The 19,304-nt window shown below is 52.1% G+C and overlaps 1 protein-coding gene across 1 annotated transcript in view; it reads right to left on the bottom strand.

The window, feature by feature from the left end:
• INPP5J (inositol polyphosphate-5-phosphatase J) overlaps positions 1-13,524 on the bottom strand; it is a 29,284-nt gene extending 15,760 nt beyond the window's left edge. The window contains exons 1-3 of the mRNA XM_072983287.2: positions 13,385-13,524; positions 7,097-7,938; positions 678-788 (exon numbers count right to left, since the gene is read on the bottom strand). Coding sequence (XP_072839388.2) covers positions 678-788; positions 7,097-7,938; positions 13,385-13,495 — 1,064 coding nt within the window. The 5' untranslated portion in view covers positions 13,496-13,524. The remainder of the gene's footprint in view (positions 1-677; positions 789-7,096; positions 7,939-13,384) is intronic.
• Between the last annotated feature and the right edge of the window lie 5,780 nt (positions 13,525-19,304).

Consider the following 19,304-nt stretch of genomic DNA (forward strand, 5'->3'; position numbering starts at 1 on the left):
CTTCAAAACAGGATCCATTTCCAGGCACAATGCAAAGAGCTGGTTCTAACTTAGAAAGCCCTAAATGGCTTTGAATCCAAGCTACCTCAAAGCCTGCTGGGTGTTAAAATCATTGGGGAGGCCTTTTTCTCAGTCCTGCCCTCTTCTCAGGTGTGTCTGATGGGGACACAGGAGAGGGCCTTCTCTGTGGCTGCTCCTAAACTGTGGAACTCCCTCCCACTGGAAGCCATCCTGGCTCCCTCTGTGCTGTCCTTCCACAAGCAGGCAAAGACCTCTCTCTTCAGGCTGAATGGCTGCAGAGTGGGGTTTTTTTTAATGGATCGGGGTACATTACTTCAAGTGTTTCGGTGTTGCTTATGTTTGTTGGTATCCTATTAATTGATCCTTTTAGTCATTGTCTACTCAGAGCTACTAACTGAAATGCTTTATTTTAATTGTTGTCAGCCACCTCGGTTCTCTTTTAAGGAGAAAGGTAGATTAAAAACCAATCAATCAACAAACAAACAACACTTTTCAAATAAAAGGCCACCCTCTATATTGCTCCAGCCTCATGTCCAGGACATACCCGCGCACCCGTGCATAGATCCACAGTGGGAAACTGCGCTGGGTAGGGATTCAGAAACACACAGAAAAAAAGGGGGGGGATTTCTGTCCTTCCCCGGTTCCCCCTTCCTTACCCAATGGAGATCATGTCCGTGTCGTTGGAGTCCCCCGTGTTGAGGTGCAGGAGGGACGTCACGTCGCTGGGAGGCATGGCCGTGCCGACATTCCAGGTGACCACCGTGATGCTGAGAAGCGGCAGAAGGGAGACCAGCATCAAGGACCAGTCATAGGGGTAACACCTCGCGCTCCCCATTTCCCTGCTCTGAGCCAAAAAGAAAGAGCCGGAGGGTCTTCCTAAGGCCATGGCAGGAAGCGGGGAGGCTTAGATGGTCTCTCCTCATCGAAAGGGAGGGCACCAGATCTGCAAAAAAACCTTCCCTCCAGCTTGGCCTTGCCAATGGTCTGCTTTCAAATACAACAGACGCTGCATTTAGCTAGGTTTTTGGGAGTCCGGAAGAGACTCTGTTTCTTTCCCCAGTCTACCCGACTTTATCACTAGATGGAGATTTCTCAAGGATTCAAAAGTTCACCTTATTTGTAATTTTCAACAGATTCTGCTCGAGCAAGAGTTTTTCCTTGTGCACACAGATCACACACAGCTATTTTTCCTTTTCCTTTTCTTAACACGGAAAATACTGGTCCTGTGGATCTTGGATGGGGAAAGCTCTCCACTTTGCTTCCTCCCGAATAGATTTTTTTAACCCCACCCCACCCCAAAATGGGTTTTTCTATGTAGAAGATGAAGATATTTGCATATGAAATCCAGTGAGTTTCCACGGCTGAGCAGAGATTCAAACCCAAGCCTCGTAAGTACCAGTCTGACTCTGTCCCCGACACTTCACTGGGCGCCTAGTTTTTGGCTGATTTTCCACATACAGGACGCAGAGAGCAGTGGGGTGAGTGCGTGCATCAGCTTCCAACCCTTCCCTCTGCAGTGTCTATGAGACATTACACAATGTCTGTACATGTATGAAATCTTGGAAAAGGTGGGGGTTGGCTTGGGGAATTTTATGGGTTCAACCCCCAACCCCTCACTTTTCTGAGCTAGGATGTCTGTCTGCTTCCTCTCTTAAGCGGCCTCTTCAACTGAAAGCAGTCTATGACAAGAGCAGTGGTTTCAGTTTCTGGCTGCAGAGCAAGAGGTCGGGAATTTGAGAAATCCGGAAGTATGCAGGTGACTAGAGAAGAGCCCCCCCCCCATCAGCGCCACGCAGGCTTTGTTTCCGGCTGAAGATATGCAAAATTGATAAAAACAAACATTTCTCATCTCCTGTTCAATAGCAATACACACTTATATCCTTATATGTTCCTAATGTTTATAAAGAAAGCTCACAAGTATTTGGATTATTTTGTTATTATACCTAAACTGGATGTTATTATCATCAATAGCATCACACACCTGCAGTGAAGAGCGCTCTGCTATACATCCTCACCCAGATCAGAAACCTGGGAAAAAGGAAAATCTTGCCCAGGAGAACAATCGCTACTTCCAACCGGGGCTGGCTCAAGCATTAGGCAGAGAGAGGCAATGGCCTCTAGAGGTAGAGGCTACAAGGCAGCAGAAAAAAATGTTGGAGGAAATTGCTGTGACCCACACAGATCTTGGAAAGGCTCCTTTTCGGTCTACAAGGTCCCACAATCCCCTAGCTTTGGGTGATGGGAGTTGCAGTCCAAAAAAAGTACTATGTCCAGGCTCTGATCTCATGGGACTTGCCTAGCAAGCCCTAAGCGAGGAAACGTGTGTTATTATCGGTGCCCGGGAGGGCACCCATATATTGTGCTGACAGTAAGATTCAGCATTCCGTCAGTCAACTCAAAAAAGAGGGTGCCCCAAACAAAAAACTATACCTACCAAATTGGACCTTGGATTGGCATCCAATTTAGCACAGATGTATCAGAAAGCCTGTTCTTGCTCTGTGCCAAATATGGGGAGATTTGGGCAAAGCGTTTTCATGTTATGAATAGTCTTGGCATTAGGGTTCAAGGCAGTTTACTTTACCCTTCAAGCTCACTTGGGTAACCGGCATGGAAAGGGCTGTCAACTTCAGGCAGCAAAATCTCCTGGGACAGCCGCATTCTGCACCTGGTCTTACCAAATGGTTTTGGATCCCTGCTCCTCTGCTCCCGCACTCCCAATATGGCCAAGAGCAGGCAAGTGTCCCTCAAGCACATTATTTCTGGGTACAGAAGTCCAAAAATAGAGACAGAGACACAAGGAAGTGCTCTAATGGCAGGCAAAGAGGTTTTGAAAAAAATGACATTCCGGGTCTTTACAATAGCACAAGAAGCACGCAGATGATGAGCGCCTTTGCTTCTTTCAAACTGGTAGCTTTCCAGAGAGTATTTAATTTTTTTTCCAGCATGCTGAGCCTGACATTAAAATATCCTGTACAAAATCGCCCCCCCCCAATAGGGAGGGCAGGAGTTAAGAGGCGGTTGAGGCAAGCTGCTTTGAGGACTGAACATTAGACATATATGTAAAAATATTCTTTTTGCGTAGGGGAATGGGGGAAGCCACCCGGAGCCTCTTCAACACCATCTTGCTCTTCCTGGCTCTGTTGGAAGAGCAAGGATTTCTTCGTTCTGCGAAAGGAGAGCCAAGAAGTTCGACGGTTATCATTAAAAATTTGTAAGGCAGGGCTTAGTTGCACGCCTCAATTGGACCAGGCTGCAGGGGGTTAAACAGGGCGGCGTAAGGTTGCATAGAGGTTTGGTGTGCTGTTGGGTGTGATCTTTGCATCCACATGGCATCTCAAGTGACCCTATTTAGCCTGCCTCCCTTAAGAAAAGAAGGGGGGATCCCCCGCTTTGCTCCCTTCTGCCCCCTGCCCTTTCTGGGAGGAAGTTTTCGATTTTTCAATTGGGGTCTATGACACACAAAAACAGGAGGTGGGGCATCTTATAAAGACTTTTTCCAGCACCACAGCAGCTGAGCTTGTGGGCCAAGCAATATTCCAGTTCTTGCTAGACAAGCTGCTCTCTTAACCTACACTGCAGGACGGTTGCAAGCAAGGCCTGGCCCAAGAGATTTTGCCGCCTGAGGCCAAGGACAGGCTGAGACCTGTAAAAACAGGTTCGCCAAGGGAGTCTGCAGAACAGGCCACTTGAAGGGGGAATATAAGGAGCAACCTGGCTCAGGAGGAACCCTCCCAGCTGTTGCCACCCGCTTGAACCTGCCGCCCAAGACAGTTCTCCACTTTGCCAAATGGCTGGCTTGGAAGGGTTCCCCCAATGCTGCAGGCCAGAGGCATAGAGTGCTTGGCGCACGGCTGTTGACTATTAATATCATTAGCCTGCCTGGCTGGGTTCTTTGGGGGGGGGGATATATACAGTGGTGCCTTGCATAACGATCGCTCCATTTAGCGACGAAATCGCTTTGCGACTGACTTTTTGTGATCTCAAAAGCGATTGCTTTGCGATGTTCCCTATGGGGTATTTTCGCTTTGCGATGATCGCAGGGAAGCGATCATCGCAAAGCCCCCATTTTCGCACAGCTGATCGGCGGTTTCAAAATGGCCGCCGGGGGAAAAACATGGCCGCCCGCTGTTTTTTGGGACAGATTCCTCGCTTTAGCGGCACTGAAAATGATGGCGCTATGGAGGATCTTCGCTCAACGGTGAGTTTTAAGCCCATAGGAACGCATTAATCGCGTTTTAATGTGTTTCTATGGGCTTTTTTATTTCGCTTTGCGATGAAATCACTTAGCAGTGATTTTTTCTAAGCGAGGCACCACTGTATTGGCAGGATAAACCCACCAAGGGCTGTCAGATGTCCCAAGATCACAAGTCTGCTGTTGCGGCCAGAGTGATTAATCCTGGAGCATTAGCACAATTAAACTGTTTCCATAGAGAAATGTGCCGGCTGGCAGCCGAGGCTGGCAGAAGCTTTGCTGCAGAGGTAGGGCTGGAAGAAGGGATGCCTGAGCCATGCGGGAAAACCTGGCACCTAAAGCATCACAGGCCGTGGGGTCTGGCAGCCCCCTTGGTCCAGGAGAAGGGAAATCCCATGACCAGCAGCTGTGATTAGAATCGCCACCTTTCTAGGCTGGGGTGACCATCCACCCAAACAGCAGCAACCAATTCTATCTTCCCTGCCACTGATTCCAAAGCAGAGGTCGTCAACCCCCGGTCTGTGGCTCGGTGCCGGTCTGTGGTCTGAGCCGGACCAGGTCGTATAGACAGATCTCCTCCCCCCCCCCACCCGCTGGAAGCAGGTTGTGAATTTGTGGATGCCTGTTGTAAGCAATCCTTTTTGTACAGAACTGTGAGTAAATGAAACCTTTTGTAGTATTTCTCTTACCAGTGTCTCTGAGTTACTGAGACTGTAAGTGCCAGTTGATGAGACAATTAGGAGCAGTCTGCTCTGGGGAGAGGGGAAACTAATTCCCCTCAGTAAGTGCAGCTAGACTTACTAGAATTTTAGCCAAAATTCAGATTCTGCAACAATATATCTCTGTGTGCATGCACAGGAGTTTCCAGCATCTTTGACGAAACAGGCAAGATTCCTGCACTCTATAAACATTACGTGCAAATGCTCGCATTCATGCCGGGGAGCCCTGGCACCCATCGGAAGGGTGGAGGAAGACGTACTCCACAAGGGGATCAAACGTCCTCCTGGACGGGCGCTGTTCATCGTGAGGTCCATCTTATAGGCATGGTCTAAGGTAGTGCTGACCCGTCGCCCAAAATAGGTTCAACACCTCAGAAAGTTCCCTGAGATCACAAGTGATATCCGAGGCCTTGCTACCTGAACTGCATAATTCAGCAAATTAATATACAGTATATCAATATATCCTCTAGGTGCAGCCTTCCACCAGTTGAGACAATTGTCCATTCAACTTTATATGGTCTGCTCTGACTGGCAGCTGCTCTCTGGGTTTTCAGAAGGTGCTTCTGAGGTCACTTGCTCCTCCTTCTTTCAAGGAACCCTGTGTGCCTGAAGATACCAGCCATCAAACCTGGGAGGCTGGTGACTTGAGAGAACCCTTCTGGGTCCAAATATTCTGCAGGAACTCTCTCCAAGGTGCTGAATCTTTTTCCATAGGTAGGATTCAGCACCTTGGATGGGGACTGTAAAGTTTGGGCTGAAACTTGGAGCGGATTCACCAACCCTATGAAACCAAGACCCTCCAACTTCCATTCCGCACTTCTGCCTAAAGCCAAGCGTTGGAGAGAATCCAAAAACATGAGACAACAGAGGGACATCCGTGAACATTTGAAAAGGATCCGTGCAACATGAACAAAGGAGTCCCAACATCTAGTCCACCTTCTTTTTCCACCTTTCGGGGCATGTTGGATGGACCTCACCAGATGACAAATCCCAGAACACTGTAAGATGCAACCGTGAGAGGCAAGGCTGTATGAAACTGCTCTAACCATGTTGCACAGATGCACTATTGCTGCACACATAGTTATCCCGAAGGGACACGAACACATGATCCAACCAATGTACCAGTTCTAGACAGGGAGGCATTAGCATCAGGCATAAACACCAGTGGTTTGCAAATGAGGACAGAGTATGACCTTCCTTATACTGCAGCAGTTCCTCTAAGGTGCACAACAATGAGCTCTTAAAAATAATCACTCAAGTGTATTGTTAAGATCCTGCACATTCTCTCTCTCTCATGCACGTATAATGTGCTGGCAACCCTTGATAACCAATAAATCACACTGAGTTTAATGGAATAAGTACTCATAACCTTGCAACCGTGGTCATTCATGTATCTAAGTGTAGCTCTTTAAATCTGGAGCCACTCCAGTTAAAACCTCATTAACCTTCCCCAGGGGGCTCATGCACTGCTCAAGGGGGGGAAATCCAGGCAAAACCTCAAACCACATGGTACTCCCGGACGTAAATTGCCCGTAGATCATGCAAAGGAAATAACGTCACCTCAAATATTGGGGATGATGCCAGGAAAGGCTGAGGATATCAGCTTTCTGGTGGAGGCTCTGAGAGTCTGCTTTGGGTTTTAGTCCAAACTTTATATTCACTGTCCAAGGTGCCTAGTCTAGCACTTCGGATCGGTCCTTTAAAGCACAGACTAAAATCTGGAGTGGATTTCTGGATCGCATGATATGAGAATCGCTCCCTTGCACTAAGTTATTTAAAATGCCTGGGGACTCAGGAGGTCCGTGGTGGGTGGCTTGAAGATGTGCCCCCCCCCAGCCCATTTCATCTATTCAGGGGCTAGTGACTCCAATTTCACAAGATTGTGGGTCTGCTCCAGGTTTTGGTTTGAACTTTATAGGCGGCCGGCTTCAGCCTCTTGGGGAGTTCTTGCGAAGTTCAGACCAAAATCCACAGCAGGTTCTCCCTTTGCCCTTCTCCAGAAAAATCAACTCATTCAATCCCACCTCTGACCAAGGACACCTGTGGATTCTACCTTCCCTCCCTGCTCCACCATGCAGGCTTCCTCGTGTCCAGTTTTCACACCCACCAACCCAAAGACGGACCCAGACTGCTGCTCCCGACCCCCTACTTGAGCCTTCCTCACCGAAATTCGTTGTCCTGCTTGGTCTGGGAGTTGCTGAGGGTGGCCGGAAATCGTTCTTTGGCGTTTTTGTGGCTGCTGCCGCTGAGGTCCTGAGATTTGGGACAATGCCTCACCCGCGCATAGGAGACCAGTTCCTCCGACTCGGCCTTGGAGAGCATGGATGTTCTGGACGGGGCCACCCTCCCGCCGGAGATGTACTCGCTGGAGATGGCTTTGGGGAGAGAGACGGGTCGGTTCGAGGAAGCAGAGCGGCTCAGGCAGATGTGGTCGCTGGATTCGGCTTTTGGGATGGATTCCTTCAGTTCCACCATGGTCAGGCTGCCCGAGGTCACAGGTTCCAGGGTGCAAAGCTCCGGGAGGGCCCCCCTGCTAGGCGACAGGTTGAGTTTCATGGAGGGAGACATGCTGGAGAACGTAGTGGAGGAACTCCCCGAGGCAGGAGACAAAGGGCGCAGTTCTACCGGAGAGCGCAAAGTCGGGCTGTGGAAACCACCCATCCCGCCTGAACCCTCGGGCGGCGCTCTGCCGATCTCCAAGGAAAGCGGCTGGCTGGGTCTCCCGAGCGTCCGCTCCTCCGGCCCCGCCTGGTGAGAGCCGTCCGCCTGCAGCCGGCCTTGGAAAGGGTCAAAGAGAGCGTCCGGCCGGGTCCCGCCGGCGTACACGGCGTGGCCGGATCCCTCCAGCTGGAACCGGGTCGGACCGTCAGAGCCGAACGGGTTGGCGACAGGAGAGAATAACCCCGGAGCGGCCAAACCTGAGATGCTGCCTCGAGGAGACACCGGCTGGGATCCGACGGGAGAAGCTGGGCCCTGATCCCAATTGCCATGGCGACTGGTCTCCATCTTTGAGAAGACAAACAGAAATAAAAGCACATTAGACAGCTTTGCGGCCTGCAGACATTTTCTTCGCTCAGAGCTTAACAGTAAATCACCTGCAAACAAGGGTAATCAATTCCTTCAGTAACTAAAGTGTAACTAAGTTACCCTAGGTTAAAAATGTAAAGGAACTTTAGTTAGTTGCTGCAAAGAAGGAACGGAGTACCGTTATGATTGAAACATGAGGTCACCTAGTTATACCTTAGTTACTGAAAAAGAAGGAACCGATTAACATGCCGTTTGCAATGGGTTACTGATTTTAAGAAGGAGGAATTATATTCCTTTTCGGCTGTGTAACTTTAACTGCTTTTTATACTATCTCGGCATGGCTGTTGGGCAACGGGAGGCGAGGGTTCAACAGCAAATTCTGTACAGGCTCTAGAGGGAAGGAGGTGGAATCATCTAAGAGCACAAGAAGAGGAAGGCTGTTCCAAGAATCCTCTCCAGGTAAAGTCTGCTACGTGTACATCACCTCATAGCACTCCATGAATTGAACTCAGGCGGGGAGCAGAATCTTATACAGTACTGCAATTTAGCCACTGGGCCAAGAGGCTCCTTGTGGGGGTGTCATCATTGCGGGTTTTATACACATTAAAAAGGTAACTATTTGTATAAGGCTCCCCTTCGTAGCTCAACCTCCCATCCATATGACGGAGATCAACGAAGTATTTGAATTCTGCAGATCGCACTTAAGTGCATTTTTTTAAAAAAATATTATTTTATACAACTTTCAAGACAGCAAGTCAGTGGGTTACAAATATTTGCAAATAAATATAAAAAGGGGCAGTGCAGCAACGTTGGGAGCCTGAATTCTGCCCAATTAAAACAAAAAGAAGTTAGAGAAGCTGCTAACGTGATCCTGCTCCTTCTCCTCACGACCCCTTTTATAGTACAAGCTGGATCACAGAATCCTAGAATGATGGAGTCAGAAGGGGCCTCTGAGGCCATACAGTCCAACCCCCCTGCTCAAGGCAGGACTCCACATCAAGGCTGATCCGGGCAGAAGGTGGTCCAGTTTTCTCTGGAAGAGGCCTCCAGCGTTGGAGCGCTCACTGTCTGCCGAGGCTATGGGTCCCACTGTCGTACTGCTCTAACAGTTAAGAAGTTTTTCCTGATATTGACCTTCTATGGCCTCCCACAGCCCAGCAGGGAAATGAGGGCCATGAACATAAAAACCATTCTGAATGGTTATGGGGTAGTGGGTAGAGGGTCCCATTATTTTTTCATTCGCCAGCATAATACCGAAAGCTGTTCCAACTCAGGGGCGCCAGCGTCCTCTCCCGAGGAGTCTCTTTCCATGCCACCATGCCCAGCTTGTGCCAGGAGCTGGGGGTTGGGTGTCCCTTTCCCGCGTCCAACAGCCATAGAACCTGAGGTTCTATGGAATCTTGGAACCACAGAATCTGTCCTCTCGGAGGGAGGAAAGAGTCCACGGAATCACAGCCGTGGCTCTGTCTGGAACAGTGAGTGGTGGGGTGGGGAGGGACTCAAGGGGGGCAAAGGCTGCTCCGTGGGTTTCCCCGACAGCAATAAAAACATGGCAGGAAAAGCAGACCCCCCTGTTCCGGAAAGGACACCTTTGTGTCCCTGGCTTGCCAGATAGTTAATTTTTAAGCAACAGGGAAACCTGCCTCAGGGGGTGATTTACATGGACAGGTAATATACCAAATGCTGCTTTCTTGGGATGGTCGGATTCATGCTATTTTCCACTGACTACATGACGTATGAGCCTTAATTTTAATTTTAGCCTTAGAGCGGCAGAGCTGGAATGTCCCCTGATTGGGGGAAAAGGTGCCCTTTAAATAAAACAAATAAGGGGGTCATAAAATCCAGCCCTGTCAAAGAGGCCCGGGGGGGGGAATCAAACTCCCAAAGTCTGGCTCTACAGCCCGAAGCCTAAACCACTGAGTTAGCCAGCAGCCCGAATTTGCTCTGAATTTCTTCTCTGCAGTCCTATGCTTCCCCCCCCCCCAATTGCTGGGGCTTCTACTCATTTGTAAGCAAAATGCTTTTGTATCGGTGCCCACGGTGGAACGGCTTGAGCCGATCCAGCTTCGTGGCTGAGCAGGCAAACCAGAAGCTGGGTGTCCCAGCTTCTTCGCTCAAAGTGATGGTTTCATTAATTAGCTCATTAATTATTAATTATTTGTGCAATTATTTCACAGAGTTAAGGGTGAGCTCCTTTCTAGCCCCTCCCCCCCACACACACACATACAAAAGAAAGGCAAAGCCAGTAATTCCGGCAACGGTCTCCAGCGAACGGAAATTGTGTGCCTGTTTGCTTGCTTATACAAACGCTGAATATATAGCCGTAATTATGAGCGGGGTCAGAAGAAGGAAAATAAGTTGTTCTTCAGTGTGCCTCGGTTGCCTCTGGGCCTTGCAAGCGTGCTGGAAATCGGGGGGGGGGGGGGGGGAAGAGAGAAAGCAAAGAGGCACTCACTGGGATATCAGTTCCCCTCAAACTGACCACCTCTTTAAATCATTTATTTTTTAAAAAAGTTGGTGCCAGTGTGGAACCAAGTTGCACTACAGCAGCTAAGGGGACCAAACGTGAGAGAGGAGGAAATTGCCAGTCAGCCCTTGTTTGTAGCTTGTTAAGGCAGTATCATCCGAAAGGCTGGAATGGATGAATCCCAAGCTGGAATTAAGATTGCTGGAAGAAATATCAATAACCTCAGAAATGCAGACGATACCAAGAGTAAAGGGGAAACCCAGGCAAAGTGCGGGGGGGTGTGGGGGAAGGGAATTAAGCTTTCGTGAACTGCGGCAGGATGCTTCGTGAGATGCATCTGGGGGGTCACAGTGCCCACACCCTCCGCGCTCATGACAGGACGTCACAGATTGTGCATCGCTGAAGTTCAAGGCACTGAAGCGATCATAACAACCACACACTGCTAAAATCCAGGGAGCATTCTGCCCTTGCTAAAATATCTGATTTCTGGGCTGATCCCAGAAGATGTTCTAATGCTTTCCTCGCATGATCGGTCTATGGCTGAGTCTTCAAGGCGCCGTAAAGGCTCTGCCGTTTTCTGCAGAAACGCTCCTTGTCCCATCCCTTATCTACTGAAAACAAATCCTAGAATAAAGGCTGAAATAAATGTCTTTAAACAAAACTCTTCACAAATGTTCCTATCTTTTGGAGGAGAAATCTTGCCTTAGCTGACCCTCCTCACATCCACACACAGAGAGGAGACTCCAGTCCTATGGGGAAATGATTCTGCTTTACGCTCCATGGTGTTCAGTGGTTGAGGCCTCCGGCTGCAGAGCCAGAGGTTGGCAGTTCGATTCCCCCCCCCCCGCCACTGGATCTCCTGGGAGAAAAGCCAACCTGTGAAGCCTTGGGCCAGCTGCCCGGTCCCAGAATACCTCCAGAAAAAGGGAGTGGTCAACCCTTTATGAGCATTCCTCTACAGATTCTTGCAGAAGGACCTCTTGATCTCCAATCAAGAGGACGGCGAGCATCCTTTGCTCTCTGTTATGCCCTTCATTTCCCCTCTCTCTCCGGCACTGCCAGGTTGGATGCGAAAAAGGATCCTTGAAATGCTGACGGGGTCAACAGAGGACATCGCTCTCAGCCGCCGCTGCCCCTGCCACCTCCTCCTCCTCCACTGCCCCCAGAGGGCCCATCCGCCCGTCCGACTCTGTTCTTGGTGAAGGAGGGAGGGAGGAAGAAGCCGAGGGCCAGGCAGCAGGGCCAACACAGAGCCCAAGAGCGGGTGGATGCTCAACGGTCCAGCTACAACCTGAGAAGCAGGCCACCTTCTCGTGGGAAAAGCGGTGCCAGGCCCAGGAAAGAGGGCAAGCACACACACACACACACACACACAGAGAGAGAGAGAGAGAGAGAGAGAGAGAGAGAGAGAGAGCCAATGCACCTGGCCATACCCTGGCAGGGCAGAGCCGTCTTCCTAACCAGTCTTAGGAAAGAGAATTGGTTTTGATGGTTGTTGTGGGTTTTTCCGGGCTGTCTGGCCGTGTTCTGAAGGTTGTTCTTCCTAACGTTCCCCCCCCCCCCCTCTGTGGCCAGCATCTTCAAAGGATAGGAGTCAGAACTCTGCGGTTAGGAAGAAAAACCTTAAGAACACAGCCAGACAGCCCGGAAAACCCCCAACCACCATTGGCTCCTGGTCGTAAAAGCCTTCAAGAATAGAGTTGATTCTGTTCCGGCTGGGCTGGGGGGGGGGGTGAGGTGTGTTGCCTCTGCTCCCTCCTTCCTCTGAGGGAAGAACGCTCCCTTTCCCCAACAGCTTAGCTCGTCCCTGTGGGTGGAGGCGAAAATGTGGGCTGCAAGCGGTTTGGGGCAGAGCACTGTTCTCGGCATCTGTTGCTCTACAAAGGTCCAGGGACACCGAGATATGGGGGGGGCAATCTCCTCCCTGGGGGTTTTGGAGTGAGATAGTCTACACACACACACACACACACAACTCTAGCCATAAGCTGAGCCATCCTGAGAGCCCTCCTTCTCCAACAGCAACAGATACCCATAAAGAGCCTCAGCAGGAAAGGCGGATGCGCTCCCTGCCTGCGCAGGGGGAGGAAGAGGAGGAGGAGGAGGGCCCACCTTTGGCCCACCAGGGAGGGCAGCCCAGACGTGCACAAGTGGGAAGGGCAAGCCCCCCCCCCGCCGCCGCCACGGCCCCAGACCTCTTGACCCCCTCCTCCTCCAGAGCCCGGCTTGGTGGCTCCGAAAAGCAGAGCCTTGCCTCCCAGGTTGTGCATGGGATGCGGGCGGGATCCTTCCTCCCCAGTCCTGTCCAGAAAAGGGGTTCGTTGCCCCCACGCCCTTGTCCTGTCCCACAGCTGTCCAGCCCTGCACGTCTGGCAATCCCGCGGCTCTCCCTTACATAAGAAGGAAGGAAGGATGGAGAGCTCGCCGGGGGGGGGGGGTCCCTCTTCCTCGCCTGGCCTCGCACCGAGATGCGCCACGCCGGAGCAGCACGTGCATCTCTCTCTTCCCTTCCCGCACTCCCCCCGCCCGCCCGTCCGCCCGCCTACACGCCCGGCTGGCCCGGGGAGGCGCGTTGCGCCCATTTCCCAGCTGGGAAGAGGCGACCAGCCGGCCGGCGCGCGTCCTCCCGCCGGGGCGTCCCAGCGCCGGGATCGGGTCTCCCTGGCGCTCCGGCTCTCTTCCCAGCAGCCGTCCAAAGACGAGCGCGCCCTCAAGGACTTCAGCATCCCCCTTTCCCCCCCCAAGAGAGATCCCCCCCCGGGGGGAAGGAGCTGCCCTCTCGCCTCCCCCTCGGCGCCCAGGGCGAAGCGCGGGGGGGGGGGGGTCCCCGACCTGCCCAGGTCCTTGGGGAGGGCAGAGGGCGCGACCGGCCCCGCTCCGGGCTTCGCGGCCCCCCCCAGCCTGGCTGGGCTGCCCCCGGTGCCCGGCGTCCACCCGGCCCGGCCCGGCCCCTTGGCTCACCTGCCGCCGGCCGCCGGGCTCCCCGGAGCCGCTCGAGCCGGCCCGATCCCTCGCCCGGTCCCTCGCCCGGCCGCTGCTGCTGCTGCTGGCGCCGGTGGCGGGCAGCTCCATCCTCGCACGGCGGCCTCCCTGCCTCCCTCCCTCCCTCCCTGCCTGCCTCCCTCCGCCGAGCCCGGCGAGCGCTGGCGTCATCGGCGCCTCCACCTGCCGGTGCCTTTAAAGGCGCACGACGAGCGCCCGCGCAGCCGCCGGCTCGCCTCGCTCGGCGGCCCAGGAGCCCTTGCCGGGGGCGCGCCCGGGCGCGGGAAGGACCCCGAAGGGGGACCCCGGGCAACCGGGCTAGACAGAGAGGCCGGCAGGCGCGGAGCAAGCTTCTAGTCCTCAGGAAGGCCGGCTGAGGTTGGGCGAGGGAAGCGGGCGAGGGGAACAGCCGGACGGGCCTCCCGAGGTTTGGGAGCGAGGATGCCCGCCCCGACCCCCTCCGACCAGTCTGATGGCTGCCCGAATCCTTTGGCCGGAGGAGCCTCCCGGCTGCTGAGAAGCTGCGGGGTTTAGGTCTCTGGTTGCCGAGTCAGAGATGGGGAGTTCGATTCCCCCCCAAGGCCTCTCCTGGACAGAGGCTGGACTAGATGACCCTGCGGGTCCCTTCCAGCCCCGCAGTCCTAAGATTATAACTAGTCTTAACTCCTGGCCAGAAATCTTCATTAGTTAACAAGATGCCCGCATCATGAGAGGTCATGAGAGCAGGTGCAGAACCAGCATCGTATTCACCAGCCGAGGTTCTGTGGGGCCACTCACACCATATTATTTCAATGTGTCCCTTTGTGTAGCCGCTGCATGTGCCCTGTGCAGCCGTTGTGCAAACATTGTTAACCCGCCTGTTTATTATTTGTTCCTCTTGCGTCCTCCCCTTCTTCCAGCCCTGCTGTCTTCTTCCCTGCTTTATTTTCACGACAACCCTATGAGGTGGGTCAGAGAGTTGCCCCCCCCCCCAGCCTAAGGGAACCTGGCGAGTTGCACGGCCAGGTGAGGATTTGAACACGGGGCTTTCCTAAGTCGGACTTCCCAGCCACACCAGTGAAGATGCAACTTTGCATTTATGCAGGCACACACATTACACCTACACACCACATACAGGGGAAAATTCCCGTAGCCTCTCTTGTTGGTGCTCCCAAAATCCAGGTCCTGTTTCGGGCCCTTCCCACCCCATTAGGCAAAGCAGCTGAAAAGTAAGCAAAGCAGCAAACTGAATGCCTCTTCGGGGCATCATCTTCCACAGCTCTGCCTCCGGCAAGACTCTCACCCTCCTCAGCCCCTCTGGTCCTCCTCTGAGCGTACAGCAGAGCCCCAGAGGTGGGAAAGGTCAGGAGAGCCCCATGGGGTTGGATCCAGGACATCGCTTCTTGTCAAGGGGCGTGAGGGGCTTCTGGTAAGCCTTCCGCCAGGATAGACATGGAATAGCACCCTCCCCTTGCTGCCTCATAGCATCCATTCCTGAGATGTACTTTTAAACTTGGAGGTTCCATAGACCCATCAGGACTAGAGGTTTTATCATTTATTGCCTGTCCTCCTCCACTGAACTGTCTAATCCCCTTTTCTGAGAAGCCCTGTTGTTGTTGTTTAGTCGTTTAGTCATGTCCGACTCTTCGTGACCCCTTTATGGACCAGAGCACACCAGGCCCTCCTGTCTTCCACTGCCTCCCAGAGTTGGGTCGAATTCATGTTGGTTGCTTCGGTGACCCTGTTCAACCATCTCGTCCTCCGTCGTCCCCTCCTCCTCTTGCCTTCACACTTTCCCAACATCAGGGTCTTTTCCAGGGAGTCTTCTCTTCTCATGAGATGGCCAAAGTCTTGGAGCCTCAGCTTCAGGATCTGTCCTTCCAGGGAGCACTCAGGGTTGATTTCCTTTAGGATTGATAGGTTTGTTCTCTTTGCAGTCCAGGGGACTCTCAAGAGCCTCCTCCAACACCACAATTCAGAAGCATCCATTCTTCAGCAGTCAGCCTTCTTTATGGTCCAGCTCTCGCTTCCGTACATCGTTACTGGAAAAACCATAGCTTTGACTATGCGGACCTTTGTCGGCAAGGTGATGTCTCTGCTTTTTAAGATGCTGTCGAGGTTTCTCATCGCTTTCCTCTCAAGAAGCAGGGGCCTTTTAATTTTGTGGCTGCTGTCCCCATCTGCAGTGATCATGGAGCCCAAGAAAGTAAAATCTGTCACTGCCTCCATATCTTCCCCTTCTCTTTGCCAGGAGGTGACGGGACCAGTGGCCATGATCTTGGTTTTTTTTATGTTGAGCTTCAGACCATTTTCTGTGGTCTCCTCTTTCACCCCCATTATGAGGTTCTTTAATTCCTCCTCACTTTCTGCCATCAGAGTGGTATCATCTGCTCTAGATGGATCGCATTTAGTCAGAACTCTCCACTAGGACCTGTCCGTCTTGGGTGTCCCTGCACGGCATAGCCCATACCTTCTCTGAATTACTCAAGCCCCTTCGTAATGACAAGGCAGCAATTCGTGAAGGGGACCACAGCAGTACATCCCCTAATTACATACATTAATTTGGAGTTGTGAATCAAACTAGGTTGCGGAAGAATAGGGAGGGATCACTCCAACATTTCCAGGGGGAGCCTTCAGCCCCATTCATGGTTGTGGGCAAACCTTAATCCTGAAATCTCCAGCCAGTCCATCTTACTGGAGGCCATCCATGCTTCAGAGCCTCCGTGAGTCCCACCACTTTTCCCCAGGGAGTGACCAAGAAAGTTCGAGGCCTAGATCAGAAACAAGACAAGGTGACCCACACATATACACAGTGATGCAGGGATAGACTTATGAGCATTATGAGAGTCCCCATAGCCAACCCCACGGCCCTCAATAAGGAGGCAGACAGCTGGATCAGTCTGTATCAACGATTGGGGGCAGGTCTTTTGTAGAGTTAACCGCTCTTGATTCAAGATAAATCACCCTCAAGTGAGTTGTTTTTCATCAGTTAAACCAGATTTCTCTTCTAAGCACGGTGAGGACTGCAACTAAGCATATGAGGAACCGGGAAGCTGTGGGTGGGTGGGGAGAGCAGAGGATGTCACAGCGCCCCCCCCCCATCCATCAAGAAAACTCAGGGCTTTGATCCTGAAAGCGGAAGCTCCTTTACACCGTCACCTCGAACTGAGGATGTATGAGAACCCGACATGATATCTGAGGACCTGAAAAAGAAAAATCGGTGCTTGTTTTGGTAGTAGAAAAACGAACCAGAATAAATTAAATATACCACGATATATTACCCTTTGACAGTGTCTTGAGCCAGTTGCCTCCCCTGCCCGGTGGCAGGGCCGGTTCTGCTCCTCTCTGGGGCTCCCGCCTCCCTCCTTTTTGTTGTTTATACCTCAAACTAGGTCACCGTTTAGAAGAGGAAGAAGGAAGGGGGGTGTGTGTCGTTCTTCCCGGTTCAGCCTCTCAGCATTAAATCACACGACTCTTCACCCATCCCATCGCTGCCACCTTTTCCGAGCCAGACTCCGGCGCACCCTTTCGCCTCCCGATTCCATTCCATTGAAAGCCACCGTGGACAAATCCCACTTCGATTTTGTTTCTCCGGCCACGGGCTTCTGATTTACATTTGTGATGGCTCGGTGGGCATTTCTCAGGCAGAGAGAGAGAGAGAGAGAGAGAGAGAGAGGCAGTGGCTTCAGAGGTCCAGGAGCCACGTCACCTCCTTCAAGGGCAGAGAGCCCAGCCACCCTTAAAACCAGCCCAACCCAATGTGGGGGGGGGGAATGGATCCTGCCCCATTGCCGATCCTGAAAGAAATCTCAGTGTCCGATCCGACTGGGTGTTGTACATTGAAGTGGGGGGGGGGGTTTGCCCGAGGACGCACAGAACTGGAGGGCCGAAGGGCATCAAGGCGTTCTTTGGTGCCAACGGCTGGAAGGAGGAAAAGCTGCTAGCCCCATCCTTGCAGACCACCTTCCTCCCCAGACAGAAGGAGACACAAATATGTAGTAATCATCTTAGAACAGCAGACCCGGAAGGAACGCTGTGGATCATGGAGTCTAGCGTCTGTCCAGGAGTGGGAATCAAACTCCCAACCTCTGGCTCTGCAGTCAGAGACCTCAACCACTGAGCTATCCAGCAGTTCACAAAACTGGCAGCAACCTCATATAACCCATATAGGGCCATTTCCTGTTCAGATGCTGGTTCTCCCCCCCCCTTCCTCCCTCCTCCCCCTGCGTATGCCAGGCTCGTGGGCTGCAATGTTAAGCAGTGGGGCAAGAAAACCCGGGGGGCGAAGGAGCTGCCATCTTATCCCCACCGCCTCACATCCCATAATGCCTTGGCTTGGCCTTCTCATTCCCATCTTTCCATTGCACTCAAACGGTCCCCATCTGTTGAGAGATTTGCCCCCTTGGGTCCACTTGGGTCCAGATTGTGCCGTGAGAAATAAGCAGGTCAACCTCTATCCCGTCTGGGCTTCTAGTGAAAGTTAAAACTGACAGCTAGGCAGGTCTCAAGAGGAGCAGAACAGACACCGAGGGAGGAGAAACGCCATCCTGGATCCACACAAGGAGCTTGCCTCGTTTGTGCTTCCATTGACCTGGAGGTGAGCTGGCCTTCCAACATAATCATAATAATCATGCGTTGTCCCGTCAATTCTGACTTGTGGCAACGCTTTCCTCTAGGGGGCGCCCTGGGACACTGTGCAGCTGGCCCAAGGCTACCCAGGTTGGCTCTTCTCCCAGGAGGCCCAGGGAGAGGAATCGAACTCACCCCCTCTGGCTCGGCAGCCAGAGATTTAAACCACTGAGCTTTCCGGCCAGCTAGAACAGAGACCTTAATAGGGCTTTATAAGACTTGAAGGGGGATGTTCCACACTTCAAGGAACTCCTATTATTTGGATTTTTACATAATCCTGTCCTCGAACCAAAGATGTTTGTTTCCAGAAAGGTAGGGAAGAAATTTAAAAAAAATTCCGGTAACGCAATGTCAACAGTTGTCTGCTTTTCAGCATCCTGCACTTGTGGTTTGCATTTCAAACAAACAATGGGAACAAATGGCTTTTAGTAAGCAGTTTTGCCAGCTCAGAGGTTGGGAGTTGGGAAGGAGGTTAAAGAATGATCTTTCCGGGAGGTGTCTTCCTCTCTGGGAAATTCTCTGTCCACTCAATGATCTGCTTCGTGTTCATCACACCCCGGGGATGGCAGATGAAGATACGTCGGGTGGTGCCCACTTAGACAGCCCTAAAAAAGGATGTCTAAATCCTTGGGGGGGGGGTGGCATGACGTGGGATGTTCTACTTTCGATCCATCATGAGAAGGCAGGATTCTCCAGGGGCGGTGGCAGGGAGTGTACTAATGCTGGGGAAAATGGGAAGCAGGAAAAGAGGAAAACCAAGTACAAGATGGACTGACTCAATAAAAGGAAGCCACAGGCTTGTAAAAGCTGACTAGGGTTTTTGGGGGCAGGACATTTTGGAGAGGGCTCATCCGTAAGGTTGCCATAAGTCAGAAATGACTCGATGGTGCATAACCACATCAACATGGATGTTTTGTGCATCAATGAAAAGGAAGGCATTGATTTGCACCTCAGGCTAATTCTTGCACTCAGATACAAGCTGTACTAGGCAGTGCTGCAGGATGGGAACACACAGGAAGTTAGCCAAGTTAAAAATTAATTCACCTGCATAAGGCGGACGTCCAGGCCAGGTGCAAGCATTTTACTGCCGGAGGTAAAGGACAGGAGGGTATCCCTCCGCTCCCTTCGGGTCCGGGTACAAAGGGCAACGGAATCTTCCAACACCGGCCATGGGGCCGTGCCCACTTGTTGTGGGGAAGAGGCTACCCAGGAAGGCTCTAAGCGAACTGCCTCCTAACTCTGCCCCAAGACTGAGCCGATCTGGAAGACGATGCTGTTTTGTTTACGAATC

This window comes from Pogona vitticeps, chromosome 14 (assembly GCF_051106095.1).
Source record: "Pogona vitticeps strain Pit_001003342236 chromosome 14, PviZW2.1, whole genome shotgun sequence".
NCBI classification, from domain to species: domain Eukaryota; kingdom Metazoa; phylum Chordata; class Lepidosauria; order Squamata; family Agamidae; genus Pogona; species Pogona vitticeps.